The sequence below is a fragment of the Pan paniscus genome, chromosome 2, assembly GCF_029289425.2.
Source record: "Pan paniscus chromosome 2, NHGRI_mPanPan1-v2.0_pri, whole genome shotgun sequence".
Taxonomy (NCBI): Eukaryota; Metazoa; Chordata; class Mammalia; order Primates; family Hominidae; genus Pan; species Pan paniscus.
Window position 1 is genome coordinate 96,682,525 of NC_085926.1, and position 14,473 is coordinate 96,696,997.

At 42.5% G+C, this 14,473-nt stretch overlaps 1 protein-coding gene across 8 annotated transcripts in view; it reads left to right on the forward strand.

Moving 5' to 3' along the window:
* ST3GAL6 (ST3 beta-galactoside alpha-2,3-sialyltransferase 6) overlaps positions 1–14,473 on the forward strand; it is a 66,699-nt gene that overhangs the window by 284 nt on the left and 51,942 nt on the right. Inside the window, exons 1-2 of one of the 8 annotated variants that reach the window (XM_008975385.6) lie at positions 2–464; positions 1,001–1,045. The exons of 3 other annotated variants lie outside the window; for them this stretch is intronic. In XM_008975385.6, coding sequence (XP_008973633.3) covers positions 317–464; positions 1,001–1,045 — 193 coding nt within the window. In that variant the 5' untranslated portion in view covers positions 2–316. Of the gene's footprint in view, position 1; positions 465–592; positions 769–1,000; positions 1,046–14,473 lie in introns of those variants that run through there. 4 more of the 8 variants (XM_003821904.8, XM_034957001.3, XM_014344314.5 and 1 more) reach the window with 4 other exon arrangements.

Genomic DNA, 14,473 nt, shown 5'->3' on the forward strand with positions numbered 1-14,473 from the left:
TGCTCCCGCCTGGTCCCCAACGCCTCACCCTCCGGGAGACCCGCAGCCTCCCACCACTTTGCACCTTCCTCCTCGAATTTGGGGGCGGCCACCGTGCAACTGGCGCCAGCCACGGAGCAGGAGGAGCTTCCCGCGACTCCGGAGTCGCTCGGCGCAGTCGCCCGGGATCGGGGCTGGCGGGAGCCTGAGACTCCGGGCAGGGCTGCTCCCTCCTCTGCTCCCCCGCCAGATCCGCAGGGAAGGAATCGTGCCCGCGCCGCCCCTGGCCCGCGCCACCTTCCTTTGGTTTCTGCCGGCCTCGGGCTTCTGCGGCCCGATGCGGCAGGCGCCGCGAGAGAGGCAGCCGCCGGCTGGAGCAGCGGCCCCCCAGGTCGCGGAGCCCGGTGCGCCCCTGCGGTCGTCGCTCCTGGGCCTCGGCGGGTCACTCTTGCCGGCCGGCTTCGCTGCGGGTTTGCACTGCGCGGGTGAGGGAGATTGGGGGTGCGGGAAGACCGGTCCTGGGCCGGGGTCCGGACGGCCTGGGGTCTGTGCTGCCCCGACCCTCCGGCTTTGCAGCCTCTGAGCCTCAGGGTTGGGGGTGGGGACACGGAGCGCTGTTTGCCCCTCCACATATCCTGCCAGCACCAAGGAGGTGGCGTGCGGAGGCGTAAAGGGACCATGGGCGCTGGGACCCGCGAGCCAGCCGGCGTGCGCCGCAGCCACCGCCGAGAGGGCACCCGGGGATCCTGGAGCCCCAGTGAAGGGCGGGAGGGACGCGCAGCCTCGCGGGTAAGCCCAGGAGACGCGGGGGCCGAGATAATCTGCTCTGGGACCCTCTTTTGTCGAATCGCCGGCGAGGCTGTGCAATTGGGAAGCCAAGAGGAGTGTCCAGCTCCTCGTTCACTATTGTTTTCTTGTAAAAGGGTCTGTACGCGAGGAGGGTTGAGGGGTCTGGAAGGTTCTGGTCTCTTACCGTATAAAGTTTTTCGAGAAACCCTTTTTCCCTCCACAATGGAACTAGACCTAACAAAACAAGCTCCGAGGCAGTTGAGGAGAAAGGAGGACGGTGAGTAAATTGCAGTGTTTGGGCTGCTGTTAATTTTCAAGATAAGGGAGAAGCAACTTGTCATTTTGAGGCCGCCGGCTCCGGAGATCCCGGCAATCTCAAGCCTCTTTCTTGTGTGCTGTTATTTTGGCTTAAAAGAAAACCTATAAAAAGCGACGCCCAGAAACCAAAAACAAACCCAAAGCACCTTCTTTTAGGATTTTTCAGTAGCGAGGGTTGGCGGGGGCAGTGGGGAGGAGCAGGCAGGGGAGAAGAGGTTGCTGTTGAAAGGTAATGTTTAAAAACAGTGTGTGGGGGTAGGGATGAAAATAACATGGTGACTGCTAGTGTATCAGAAATCACACCGAGTCTAAAGTCGTAAGTCCCACTTGCCTTACGAGGACCAGCTGGGTGCTGTGAGTAGGTGGATAGTTAAGGAAACTGTAGATCTGCTGAAAGCTCCTCGTGGTCTGTGGTCTCGTGTCCACGCTGACCTTTGAACCTCGTAACTCTTCGGGTCCACCTCTTTTGGGCTAGCCCGAATGTTTGACTTTCCGGTCCTCAATCTTCCTCACCTAGCTGCAGACCATAAAACTGTCTTTTTATTTACAGGGAGATGTTAAATATTTGGGAAGATCTGCTCAGGCTGCCAGGTTATTTTCCGTTTGAAAGCATGCCGATTTGACATTTGCAAGTTGGTTTATGTTGCTTCCTTTTTGTTTCACTAAGAACTCTTTTCATACCAAGATCTGCGAAAAACGATGCCCTTAGACTGTTATTTAGTTTATTGTCTGTGAGTAAGGCCAAATTCCACAGAGGGTCTTTGGATAATGGCAACTTTGCTTATAAGAAGATAATTTTTCTAGAAAGTGTTGCATTGGTCTGGTTTCCTAAGCTGTTCTCGTGGTCATGTAGACTGGGAGGGGAGATCTTCATTCCTTGTGATGTCGCTTTCCTTGAATTGTATTTTTACTATAGTTCCTCAATGTCTCAGTCCCAGCTTGCACCATATGTTGTTTACATGGTGCAGTAAAATGGGACTGCAATTTTGACTACATTTCAGTAGATTTGTTGGAGATAGTTTGTTCTTATGCCCTATATCAATAATAATAATAAAAAACCTTTGAGGCTGAAGAATAGACAGTATTGACAGAATAATACCATTAAGAGACATACCATTTAAAAACATTAGTCTGTCTCCTGTGAAATTGTAAATCGTAGGTGTTCTTATTCAGTGGCAGACGACTGGGTTTCACAGCAGTTTTCTTCTGTTGGAGACATTTCTGTGTTCCACATCATGTGGAACCTTATGGAAGAAGACGTGAGTAATGCCATGTTTCCCGCATTTCCCTGATAAGCATCATCTGCTAACCATGCAGACTGCCAGATGGCTTCCATGGAAATTGTGCTTCCATCCAGGAGTGGTGACCAGAGATCTGTTTAGCATGCATTTTAGGTGATGCTTATTGAGAAGGTGAAGGAAGCATGGAACTCCTATTTGGCACCCACTCTGATTTTTGGTGTGTTTCCATATGCTATTTTATTTAATCTTCCTGACAAAACTCCTGCAAGAAAGGAATTTTTAGCCCCATTTTATAGCTTAAAAAACCAAGATTGCCTTAGGTTGAGTTGCAGTGGCTCACATAAAGGTTTGACTCTACCTCTGCCTACACCATCCCAGGAATCCTCTGCAGTATACATTCTGCACAAATTCTTCCATTTCCTGTGCATATCTTTCTCCTTTGCCTGGCATATCCTCCATTTATATTTACCTTGGTCTGAATATGCCTTTCTAGTTATCCCCAGGCTGGGCTTTTTGAATAGGTGGTCTGCGTACTTTGCCTTCCTTGTGACAGCTTTAGACTTTCACCAGCCAGGCACCTTCTATCTTCTGCACATCTCTGATGTGTCACTTAGGTGAGCAGGGTCTGGTGAAATCTAGGAGTTTATGCTGTCTTCAATGGGCATATTCCAAAAGTTCTTTCCTTTCTGAATACATTTTCACTGAAGCTCCTACTCAAGCTATATGTTACCTGGAAGAGGTTTTCCCAGGGTTACATCCCCGCCCTCACGGTTGAAATGAAACATTCTCTCCTGTCTGTCCCAACTGTGATGGATAATAGCACACATCACACATCACAGTTTCCAATTTAACCCTTAGGGGTTAAAATGGATTTTGATTTGGAGTGAGCTTGATGCATGGAATAGAATGTATACATTGGATATTATAGTGTTTTGGTAGGAAATTGTATTTACAATTCCATATCAGGGTGTCAGAAACACAATTCCCTCACCATTGTAGGGTAGCTGGAGTTCTTTCCCCTGATGGTGACACACCTCAGCACTGAATCAGCTGCAGTGTCTCAGACTTGGTCAGGAACTTGACTGTCGTATAATCAGGCTAAGAAATGCTGAGATTCTGGCAGTGAGGTTATGAAAGTAAAAGATAACAGGATCAGTAAGACCTGGTTTTCTTCCTTGTGCCCATGTTTCTTTTTCTTGGAGAGCTTTTGGTCATCTAGGAGGATTGTCCAGTTTACCCTTTTACTGCCACAAACTTTTGTATCTGACCAGGGGCCTTCCTCTTCCTGGACCATTGAGATAGAGGGAAAGGAAAGCACCTAGCCCTTAGGAGATTTTCTTAAAAACATTGAAAAGCTGAGTGAAAAGTTATCTTCTCCCCCATTCTCTCTTTCCCCTTCTTATATGCTTAGCCTAAGACAAAGTATACAGATAGCATCATTGTATACTTAGCAATGTATTTAGTGCTGGGCTTTGAAAGATGGTTTAAACATTGATTTACTTTTTATTTGGTTGGGAATGGAAAGATCTTTAGGACCTGATGAGAACAAGGCCCCCAGAAGAGGAGATGGCAAGGAAGCTGGAGATTCCTCCAGAGGTGGCAGGGTTATTCTCACCTTCCACAGGTTGTGGAAGCAGGCGTGGAGTTGTTATGGCTGTGGGTCAGAGTCACTATGCTGAAAGATGGGGGCAACAAGGGAGCAGAAAGTGTTTTTTTCAGTGGACTTTGGGTGATATTCCATGTGGTCATCCATGAGGTGGGACTTCCCTAATGGTCAACCAACATTCACTGAGTGTCCACCATGTAACAAGAGATGTTCTTGTGGGTGGGGTTGGGAGCGTGCCGTGTTGGACACAGCAAAGCCCCTGCTCTTACAGAGCTTATGTTTTATGGGGGGCAGAGTCAAAAAATGAGATACAACTACATGAGGCATGAGTGAATTTGGGTTGTTTGAGAAACAGAAGGTGCAGTGTGAGAAGAGAGTGGTTAAGACAATATGTAGTTAAAGAAGAGTGCAAAAGACGGAGTGGGAGGAGATGTAGTCAGTAAGATAGGAAGGCAGATTTTGTGGAGTTTGAATTGTATTCTAGTTAGAATTGGCATGCCTGGAGATTTTTAATGAGAGCCTAATTCAGTCTTCACCCAGTCATGACAGGCTTTCCTGTCTCTTCTTTTTCTTTCTTTTTGAGGTGGAGTCTTGCTCTGTCACCCAGGCTGGAGTGCAGTGGCTCGATCTCCGCTCACTGAAACCTCTGCCTCCTGAATTTAAGTGATTCTCCTGTCTCAGCCTCCCAAGTAGCTGGGATTACAGGCATGCACCACCACACCTGGCTACTTTCTGTATTTTTTTTTGTAGAGATGGGGTTTTGCCATGTTGGCCAGGCTGGTCTTGAACTCCTGAATTCAGGTGATCCGCCCACTCCGGCCTCCTAAAGTGTTGGGATTACAGGCGTGAGCCACCACACGCGGCCCCTTCCTGTCTCTCTGTCTCTTTCTCTCTCTCACACACATAAACACACAAATTTCTACCCTTAGTTGCCTTTTTTTCTTTCTACTAATTTACCATAACTGATTTCCCCTCTCTTTTCCCTAGGGTAGAGCACAGGAATATCACAAAGACAGGCAGAGCTCAGAGACGCCTATACAGTATTCCTTTTATCCTCTTGTCCTTTGATTTCAAGATGTCTCATCATCACCACTCTATTAGTATCTAGGGAGGCTTGGCACAATTTTTAGAGAGAAAATTATTTTTGAGATTCTTTGGCCCATTGTTAACTCACATACTTAACTAACATACAAAACAACTAAATTATGGCTTTTCTGATTAACACAGTGGCATAAAACCTGAAACCTCAGGAGACCTATCTCACATTCAATGATATCCAAAGGCTGAAAGTAAAGGGATGGAGAAAAGTCTGGCAAGCAAATGGAAAACAGAAAAAAGCAGGGGTTGCTATTCTAATTTTAGACAAAACAGACTTTAAACCAACAAAAACCACAAAAGACAAAGATAGTGATATGGTTTGGATCTGTGCCCCCACCCAAATCTCATATTCAATTGTAATCCTCAGTGTTGGAGGTGGGGCCTGATGGGAGGTGATTGGATATGGGGGGCAGTTTCTAATCGTTTAACACCATCCCCCTGGGTGCTGTTCTTCTGATACTGAGTGAGTTCTTACAAGATCTGGTTGTTTAGCAACCCCCCCTCCCCCGCCGCCCCCCGCCGCCTTTCCTCCTACTCCAATTATGTAAGATGTGCCTGCTTCCCCTTCACCTTTTGCCAGGAGACTTCTGTGAGTTTCCTGAGGCCTCCCAGTCATGCTTTCCGTACAGCCTGAAGAACCGTGAGCCAATTAAACCTCTTTGCTTTTTTTATTACCTAGTCTCAGGTATTTCTTTCTTTCTTTCTTTTTTTTTTTTTTGGATAGGGTCTCACTCTGTTAAACAAGCTGAAATGCAGTGGCACAATCATTCTTCACTGCAGCCTCAGCCTCATGGGCACAAGCAATCTTACCATCTCAGCCTCCTAGGTAGCTGGGACTGCAGATACACACCGCCACACCTGGCTGATTTTTTAAAAAATTATTTGTAGAGACGGGGTCTCACTGAGTTGCCCAGTCTAGTTTTGAACTTCTGGGCTCAAGCAGTCCTCCTGCCTTGGCCTCCCAAAGTGTCGGGATTACAGGCATAAGCCACTGTGCCCAAACTCAGGTATTTCTTTATAGCAGTGTGAGAATGAACTAATACAGATGGGCAATACATAATGATAAAGGGTTCAATTCAACAGGAAGACCTAACTATCCAAAATATATATGCAGCCAACACAGGAGCACCCAGATTCACAAGGTAAGACCTATGAAGAGACTTAGATTTCCACACAATAACAGTGGGAGACTTTAACACCCCACTGGCAGTATTAGACAGATAATCAAGGCCAAAAACTAACAAAGATATTCAGGACCTGAACTTGACAGAATGTACCTAATAGACATCTACAGAACTGTCCACCACAAAATGACAGAATATACATTCTTCTCATCTGCACATGGCACATACTCTAAAACCAACCACACAAATGGATATAAAACAATCCTCAGCAAATTCAAAAAAACCAAAATCATACCAACGACACTCTTAGACCACAACGCAATAAAAATAGAAATCAATACTAAGAAAATAACTCAAAACCATACAATTATATGAAAATTAAAGAACTTGCTCCTGAATGACTTTTTGGAAAACAGTGAAATTAAGGCAGAAATCAAAACGTTCTCTGAAACTAATCAGAACAAAGATACAGTATACCAGATCTCTGGGACACAGCTAAAGCACTGCTAAGAGGGAAGTTTATAGTGCTAAATGCCTACATCAAAAATTCAAAAAGATCCCAAATTAACAACCTAACATCACATCTAGAGAAACTAGAGGAGCAAGAGCTAACCAAGCCTGAAGCTAGCAGAAGACGAGAAATAACCAGTAGCAGACTTGACTTGAAGGAAATTGAGACAGAAAACAAACAAAAAAACCCCCCAAAAAACCCATGCAAAATGCCATATAAACACAGACCTCTTGTCTTTGAGCTGATTCTATGAAATCACCTTTCCCATACCATTAGATTTTAGTCTTAAGAGGTATCAGCCTGTTGCTTCTGACCTCTTAGTGGGGTTTTCAGCTTAGGAAATATTCCATTACAAATATTTAGGCAGGAAACCTAGAAGGAAGTCTCAAATGCTTTTATTAAACTCTTATGCAACTCTAATATGTAAGAGTCCTTAATGTATTAAGGGGTGGAGGAAGCAGATATAGGGAATGTGTACCTTTTCTATGGTTAGCATAGGGCCAAAGAATAAAAGGAGATTGTAGATTTTATTTTTTTAATTCCGTCTTTTTTGTGGATAACTCATTGCATTTAAAAACTGTAAGATGGGTTAAGCAGTTGCAGTTAGATGAGAGCAGTGAGGTGATAGATAATCCAGGCATTCAAGTAGGGTACAAATGAATTTTTCAACTACATTTTAGAACAGCAATTAAATGTAATTTATAATCTTATTTAATTGATAGATTGTGGTAATTAAAGGAACTTTCTGTTGTAAGTGATCTTGTGAGATAAAGGACATTGCTGTCAAAATATTTTTAATATTTAAAGCCAATATTTCAGGTAGATGTCGAAGTGATTTAGCTAATTATTATTCTTTTATCCCAGATATGCTACAATTAAATGATAAATAATTGGATTTTTTGATAAACGGGATGTAAGGAGATATGTGTGTTTTCTGATCACCAAGTAACTATAAATATTTTGCACACACTGAATTTTTTGGAGGACAAATCTGGCTCTCTTATTGCAAAAAAAATTTTTTTTTTTTTTACAAATTTGATGTGTATGGTTCTTCTGCTTTAGTCATAGAATAAAAAATCATATTCTTATAAAAATCTTATATTCAAGCTCTCTAATTATGACCATCAATGATTTTCATTATTTTTTTTCTGCTTAAAAATCCAGAGAATTTCTCCCACTGATTTTTGAGGTTTTCTGCCATCTTATGTTGCTAACTTTCTTTTTATTGTCCTGTTTGACCCTGTAGCCACGCAGGTCTCCTAGTGCTTCGGCTCAGGCTGTTCTTTGACACTCAGTGCCATTCTCCTTCCCCTCCACACTCTCCCATCTAAGCCAGATTATAACATGTGTTCAGTTTCCAGCTTCATAATTTATCACTGCATGACTCTGAACAAATAGCCTAACTTCTCTGAGCCTTACTTTCCTTATCTATAAATTTGAAATAATATCCACATCACAGTAATTGTGATAATGAAAAAAACACATACAAATATTTGAGCATAGTTTCTGCCAAATATCAAATATTTAATCAGTGTTATCTGCCACTATTACTATTATAACTCTGTTTTTATAGCTATTATGACAATTCTATTCTTCCTCAATTAGTTAAAAATTGACTTTCCCCAGAAACCCTTTCTGATTGTTCTTATATACCTCTAATTTTTTCTCAGGTCTGTTTCCTCTTAGCACCTGGTTTCCCTTTGGACTATGTTAAGCTACCTATGTTATTATATTTCTTTCATCATTCTTCAGCGAATAGCAACAAATACTTTGCATCTATCATATGCCAAGTACTCTGCTATTATAAAGGGATCCATGGACATATAGTAGAGGGATTCTGTGTGTGTGTGTGTGTGTGTGTGTGTGTGTGTGTGTGCATGCATGTATGTACATATGCTTTCAAGTGGAGTTAGGGAAAGAAAATCTGTAGGTTGAATAGAGCTATGAATTTTTCAGAATAAACTAGGCTTAAGGAGCAAAAGCCGTTCTCTCCGAATGTTCTTGAAATCTGAGATTTTTTTTTTTTATGGTTCAAAACATAGGAACACTGTAGTTATCTCTGATCTTGAAACAGCTTTACATATGCTTTCTTGGACTCCTGTGTCATCATCCAGATGCAGGGTAGAGATAGAAAGGGAAGTCCTCCTTGGAGAACAGAATCCTAACTGATTATTCCAATTTATATTGGGAGTGGGAATGTTGTGGGAGGGGAATTGGGGGGCAGGGTGAGAGGAGAGGGAGAACATTCCGGGCAGCAGGAACAGTATGACCAAAGGCGCTGAGACATGAAACTGCCAAGAAGGATTGAGAAGTGCACAAAGTTTGGTGTTACTAGAGTCAAGCATTTCAGGAGATGAGTCAAGAGTCAAGCATTTCAGGAGATGAGGCAGGACAGGCCATAGGAGCCAGCTGGATCAGACTTAGAGGCCTATGGCTTATATATTTATATCTCTCTATAAGGCACTTAGGGAGGTAGGTCTATATAAACAATTTATAACAGGTAAATTCTACATGTTGCTTCTAAACTTGGACTTGGGGCTTACAATATGACATGTAATACATTCCTTCCAATTGCTGTTGTCACCAGAATATGATGGAAACATTAGTTAAGGTAATATATAATTGATATTTAGCACTCTCACTTTTAATAACTTGAGTGAAGGATAGAAATGTGAAGTGTCATTTGTGACTTTTGAGGTGGGGGATTCTGTATGAAGTTTGATAGTAGAGATGGGATTTGATGGGATTGAGACATCCAATGAGAAGAGTCAAGAGGATCACTACAAATGTGTGGCCTCGAACCTTTCAGTACCTTCTTCATATATTTTACACAGTAGAAAGCCAAGTGCTTTCTATTCACAGCTTCATTTTACACAATTATGTGTATGATAATGTACAAATACATTTTCATCAATATTTGGTTTGTATTTCTTTGTTGGCATTGCAATTAAGTTTTGGCTTCCTTCCCCTCTCCACTCCTTTGATTTGATATATCAATGTGTTATTCATAGCTTATGCAATAACTGATGTTAATATTTAGCTCTAAAAAATTTTACATTTTTACTCCAAAAATATGTTTTCTAAGTTTGAGTGTTGTCCAGTAGATTTTAACTCTGTCTTTTTGTGGTGTTTCCTCTTCCTTGGAAATTAAGCATTAGGACCCAAAACACCCTAACCACAAGAGCTTAAAATTCCCAGAGAAGAATTAGATGTGAAAGAAACAACTCTATAACTTACTTGAACTTTAATTAGCCTGAAAGTGGAATGTCGGGGAGAGGTCTGCAAGGAGGTTAGGAAAACAGAGCAAAGCAGAATATCAGCATATTTGCAGCACTGTGCAGGGGAAATCATAACCTTATTGAGGGGTCCATGCTTACTAAACAACTTTTTAATTATCACTTATGGATTTGCCTATAGAAGTTGCCAATCTACTGATTCAAATATACAGACTTCTTGGCCCTTATATTTTTCTTTTTCTTTCTTTCTTTTTTTTTTTTTTTTCTTTTTGAGATGGAGTTTTGCTCTTGTTGCCCAGGCAAGAGTGCAGTGGCGTGATCTTGGCTCACTGCAACCTCCGCCTCCTGGGTTAAGCGATTCTCCTGCCTCAGCCTTCCAAGTAGCTGGGATTACAGGCATGTGCCACCACGCCCGGCTAATTTTTTTGTATTTTTAGTAGAGACGGGGTTTGTCCATGTCGGTCAGGCTGGTCTCAAACTCCCAACCTCAGGTGATCTGCCCGACTCAGCCTCCCAAAGTGCTGGGATTACAGGCATAAGGCACCATGCCAGGCTCTTTTGTTTTTTTTTTTTTCTGAGACAGGGTCTTGCTCTGTCGCCCAGGCTGGAATATCGTGGTGCAATCTTGGCTAACTGCAACCTCTGCTTCCCAGCTCAAGCAATCCTCCAGCCTTAGCCTCTGGAGTAGCTAGGAACACAGATGTGAGCCACTATGCCTGGCTCATTTTTTTTTTTTTTTGTATTTTTCGTGGAGATGGGGTTTCGCCATGTTGCCCAGGTTGTTCTCCAACTCCTGAGCTCAGAGTGATCCATCAACCTTGGCCTCGCAAAGTGCTAGGATTACAGGAGTGAGCCACTGTGCCTGGCCCAATTTTTTTTTTTTTAATTTAAATGAATTACTTCAGCATTTCCAGTTATAAAGCAGCCTCTTAAGAATTCTGCTTCTCAGGTGAACAGACAGCTCAAGTGTCTGAACCCGCAGGGCTAAGCTGCCAACTCCTGGCTGTGTAACTCCTCCCAGATAATGCCCCTCCCTGAGGTCCTAGCTGGGCTTCCAAGACCCCTATTTCTTGGATAGCTCCATCTTCTCTAATGTTTTGTAAAGTTTTTATGGAAATATATCAGACATACAGAGGAGTGCACAAAGCATATAAGTATAGTTCAATAAATTTCCTTACAGTGAATGCACCCAAGCAAGCTGCCTCCAGATGAAAAAATAGGACAATACAGGCCCTCCAGAAGGGTACCATGTGTTCCCACCCAGTCACTATTACTACTCACATGTAACCACTACTCTGACTTTTGCCACCATAGATTAATTCTTTCCTGTTTCTCTTTCACATTAATTAGCGCCTGGTATTCTGAATGACCTAGGACATTAGTATCCGTCTGGCTGAGGGTTAGCCTTGGGCACCCCAACGAGGGTGTAATTGGTTCAGTTGTGCCCCCCCCTCCCCACCGCTCCAAGAGATATTTAGAAGTCCTAATCCCCAGTACCTCAGATTGTGACCTTATTTGGAAATAGAGTCATGGCAGATGTAATTAGTTAAGATGAGGTCACACTGGAGTAGGGTGGGTCCCTAATGCAATATGATTAGTGTCCAGGTGAAGACAGAAACACGGGAGAACACCACGTGAAGACAGAGAATTGTAGTGATGCATCCACAAGCCAAGGAATGCCCAAGATTGGTGGCAGAGCCAAAGCTAGGAAGAGGCAAGGAAAGATTCCTCTCTAACAGTTTTCAGAGGGAGCATGGCCCTGCTAACACCTTGATTTCAGACTTCTAGCCTCCAGAACTGTGAGACAGTAAATATCTGTTGTTTTAAGCTACCCAGTATGTGGCACTTTGTTTCAGCAGTCCTAGGCACTAATACAGAGGTTCTGCCATGGTACTGATCCCTCTTCTCTGCATCCCCTGAGTACACTTGGTTCTTGGTCTTGAAGATGGCCCAACTGAGTAGTGGCTACACCCTGTCCAAGCTGTAGCTCTCTAAACTGACTCACAAACTGCCTCTCTTGCTTCTGCTTACTCCCTGTCTGTGATGTGCCCTGGGGGCAGACAAGTTTCATTATCATTATATTGGTTTTTCTTCATTTCTTGACTCTGCTCTTCACTACACTTTGAGATTGAGCCAGTTTGCTTCCTGACATGCTCCAGGTTGAGCCTTGCAGACCTGCCCTTCTGCACCTTGCCTGGGTCTCTGCTGAAGTGTTCTTATTCATCCTCCCAGACCAGATTGGGGCCACACCTCTGGTGTCCAGTTTTTCCCAGTTCCTTTGGCCCCAAAAACATCTTTGATAGGAAAAAAAAAAATCAGCTCACTTTATTTTTTAAGTGAAATCCTGATTTTCCAAATAGTGTGGCATGTTGTAAATAAAGGCTTCATTATGCTGAACTTTGGCATATCAAAGATTCCTTCTTCTTTGATAAAATAGAAAAGCCCTCAGTTTAAAAAGCAGCCCAACAATTAGACTTTGGTTAGTAATAGGGAACCATGCAGAACATACTAGACATGGGATGTTCCTTACTCATTGAAAGATCGTCTTTAAACTGCCTTACAAGTTTTTTTTTTTAATTTTATTTATTTATTTATTTTTTGAGATGGAGTCTTGCTCTGTCACCCAGGCTGGGGTGCAGTGGTGTGATATCAGCTCACTGCAACCTCTGCCTCTGGGTTTCAAGTGATTCTCCTGCCTCAGCCTCCTGAGTAGCTGGGATTACAGGCACTCGCCATCAAGCCTAGCTAATTTTTGTATTTTTAGTAGAGACGGGGTTTCACCATGTTGGTCAGGTTGGTCTCAAACTCCTGACCTCAGGTGATCCACCCGCCTTGGCCTCCCAAAGTCCTAGGATTACAGGCGTGAGCCACTGCGCCTGAGAACTTATCTGTTTTTTATTTGGGGCTGAGTTTCTGGTGTTAGGGGAATCACAAGGACAGTACTGTTGTGAAGTCCCCAGAGTGACTCTCTAGGCTCAGGCCAGTTCCTGTGTTCTTGCTTTGGGACCTAGGGACTCTGCTGGTGGCATTTCTTTTAAATCCTCTTAGCACAGACTGTCCTTTGGTCTTTAATGTCCTCAGCCTAGAGTGGATGTACATTCTTCAACTGTCCCTTTCTTTTCTGTTCAGAAGCAGTGGAGTATTGCTAGCAACTATGGGAAAGTCTTCAAGACATTTTTAAAAATCACCAACTTTCAGAAGTTTAGGTAATCCTAGTTTTGGTTTCTGGTCTATTTGACATTCTTAATTCTCTTGTTAAGCCTCTTTCAGCTTCTAGCTCCTGTTGTTTATACTGGGAAGTATTTTGCCCTTGGAGGAGGGAGTTTTAGGCTAATTATATATTATATATAATGCACATTTTATGTAATTGAAAAAATATAAAACAGTACACTTTGTAGTTCAGAGGTCAGGGATAGAGCAAGGGGTTATGTGTATGTTATGTTTTATTGTCTGTGTTTAAATGTGTGACTACATGGGCTTGCCTTTAGTACATCCATACTCTCTCGGCTCAGACAGTCCTTACACCCTGAGATTTCATGGCATGTGATAGATGGGTATAATGATCTGTGATGGATGGTTGGATGGATAGATGGATGAGATAGGTTGGTTGGATAGATGGATGGATGAGATGGGCTGAGATGGATGGATACATGGATATATGGATAGATGAACAAATGATAGGGCTGCTCCATCTGCTTGGTCGGTTTTCTCACTAAACTATTATGCTAGTGATATGAATTTCAGTTGATTTCAGGGGTGCCTCCTGAAGCTTGGAAGCGTTTTCCTAAGCCCAGGAGGATTTCTTAAGCTTCAGAGATCTAGAACTCATAACTCCTTAGCTTGGCTATGGAATGTACTAAAATATTGTTCTAGTAGGTTGTGAAAGTGAGGCCAAACAGACTCCATTGTAACCCTCAGTGTACTGGGGTGATGTTTTTCATTGGGATCCCAGATTTTTTTTTTTAATTTACCTTCTTGGGGATTGCGTACACTTCTGTAGAAGATACTTTTCTTCTCCCCTCTGCCCCAGAAGAGAAATGCCCTTTGAATTTTGTATTGTATTTTCTAGACTGGGTTGTTTCATAATGTGAATAATGTCGTCAGTAAATAGTTATCCATCTTTTGAAAGGTCTACCTTTTAATGTTTTCTCAGATTCTTCTTTATAGAAAATAACGTTAACAGTGAAAGAATTCCATACATGAGTCTTCACATTTTTGTCAGTGAAAACAAAATTATTTTTTTAATTTTTAAAAATTATGCAATATTATTTATTTTATTTTAATTTCCTTATTGTTACATATTATATGTATGTATTTTGGGGGCACATGTTATAGTTTGATACGTTCATATAATCACATCAGGATAATTAGGATATTTGAGTCTTCACATATTTGTTAACTAGATTTCAGTTTACACTTGATAATAAACCTTGCTACAATGTCTTTGAGGTAACATTTCCCGTTCATGTAAGTAGATCATTGTTTATAGTCACATTATTTATAAGTCTAACCACTTCAAGACTAAAGACCAGGCTCGTTCATGCTCTGTTTAATAGTCCCCTTTGTCAGAC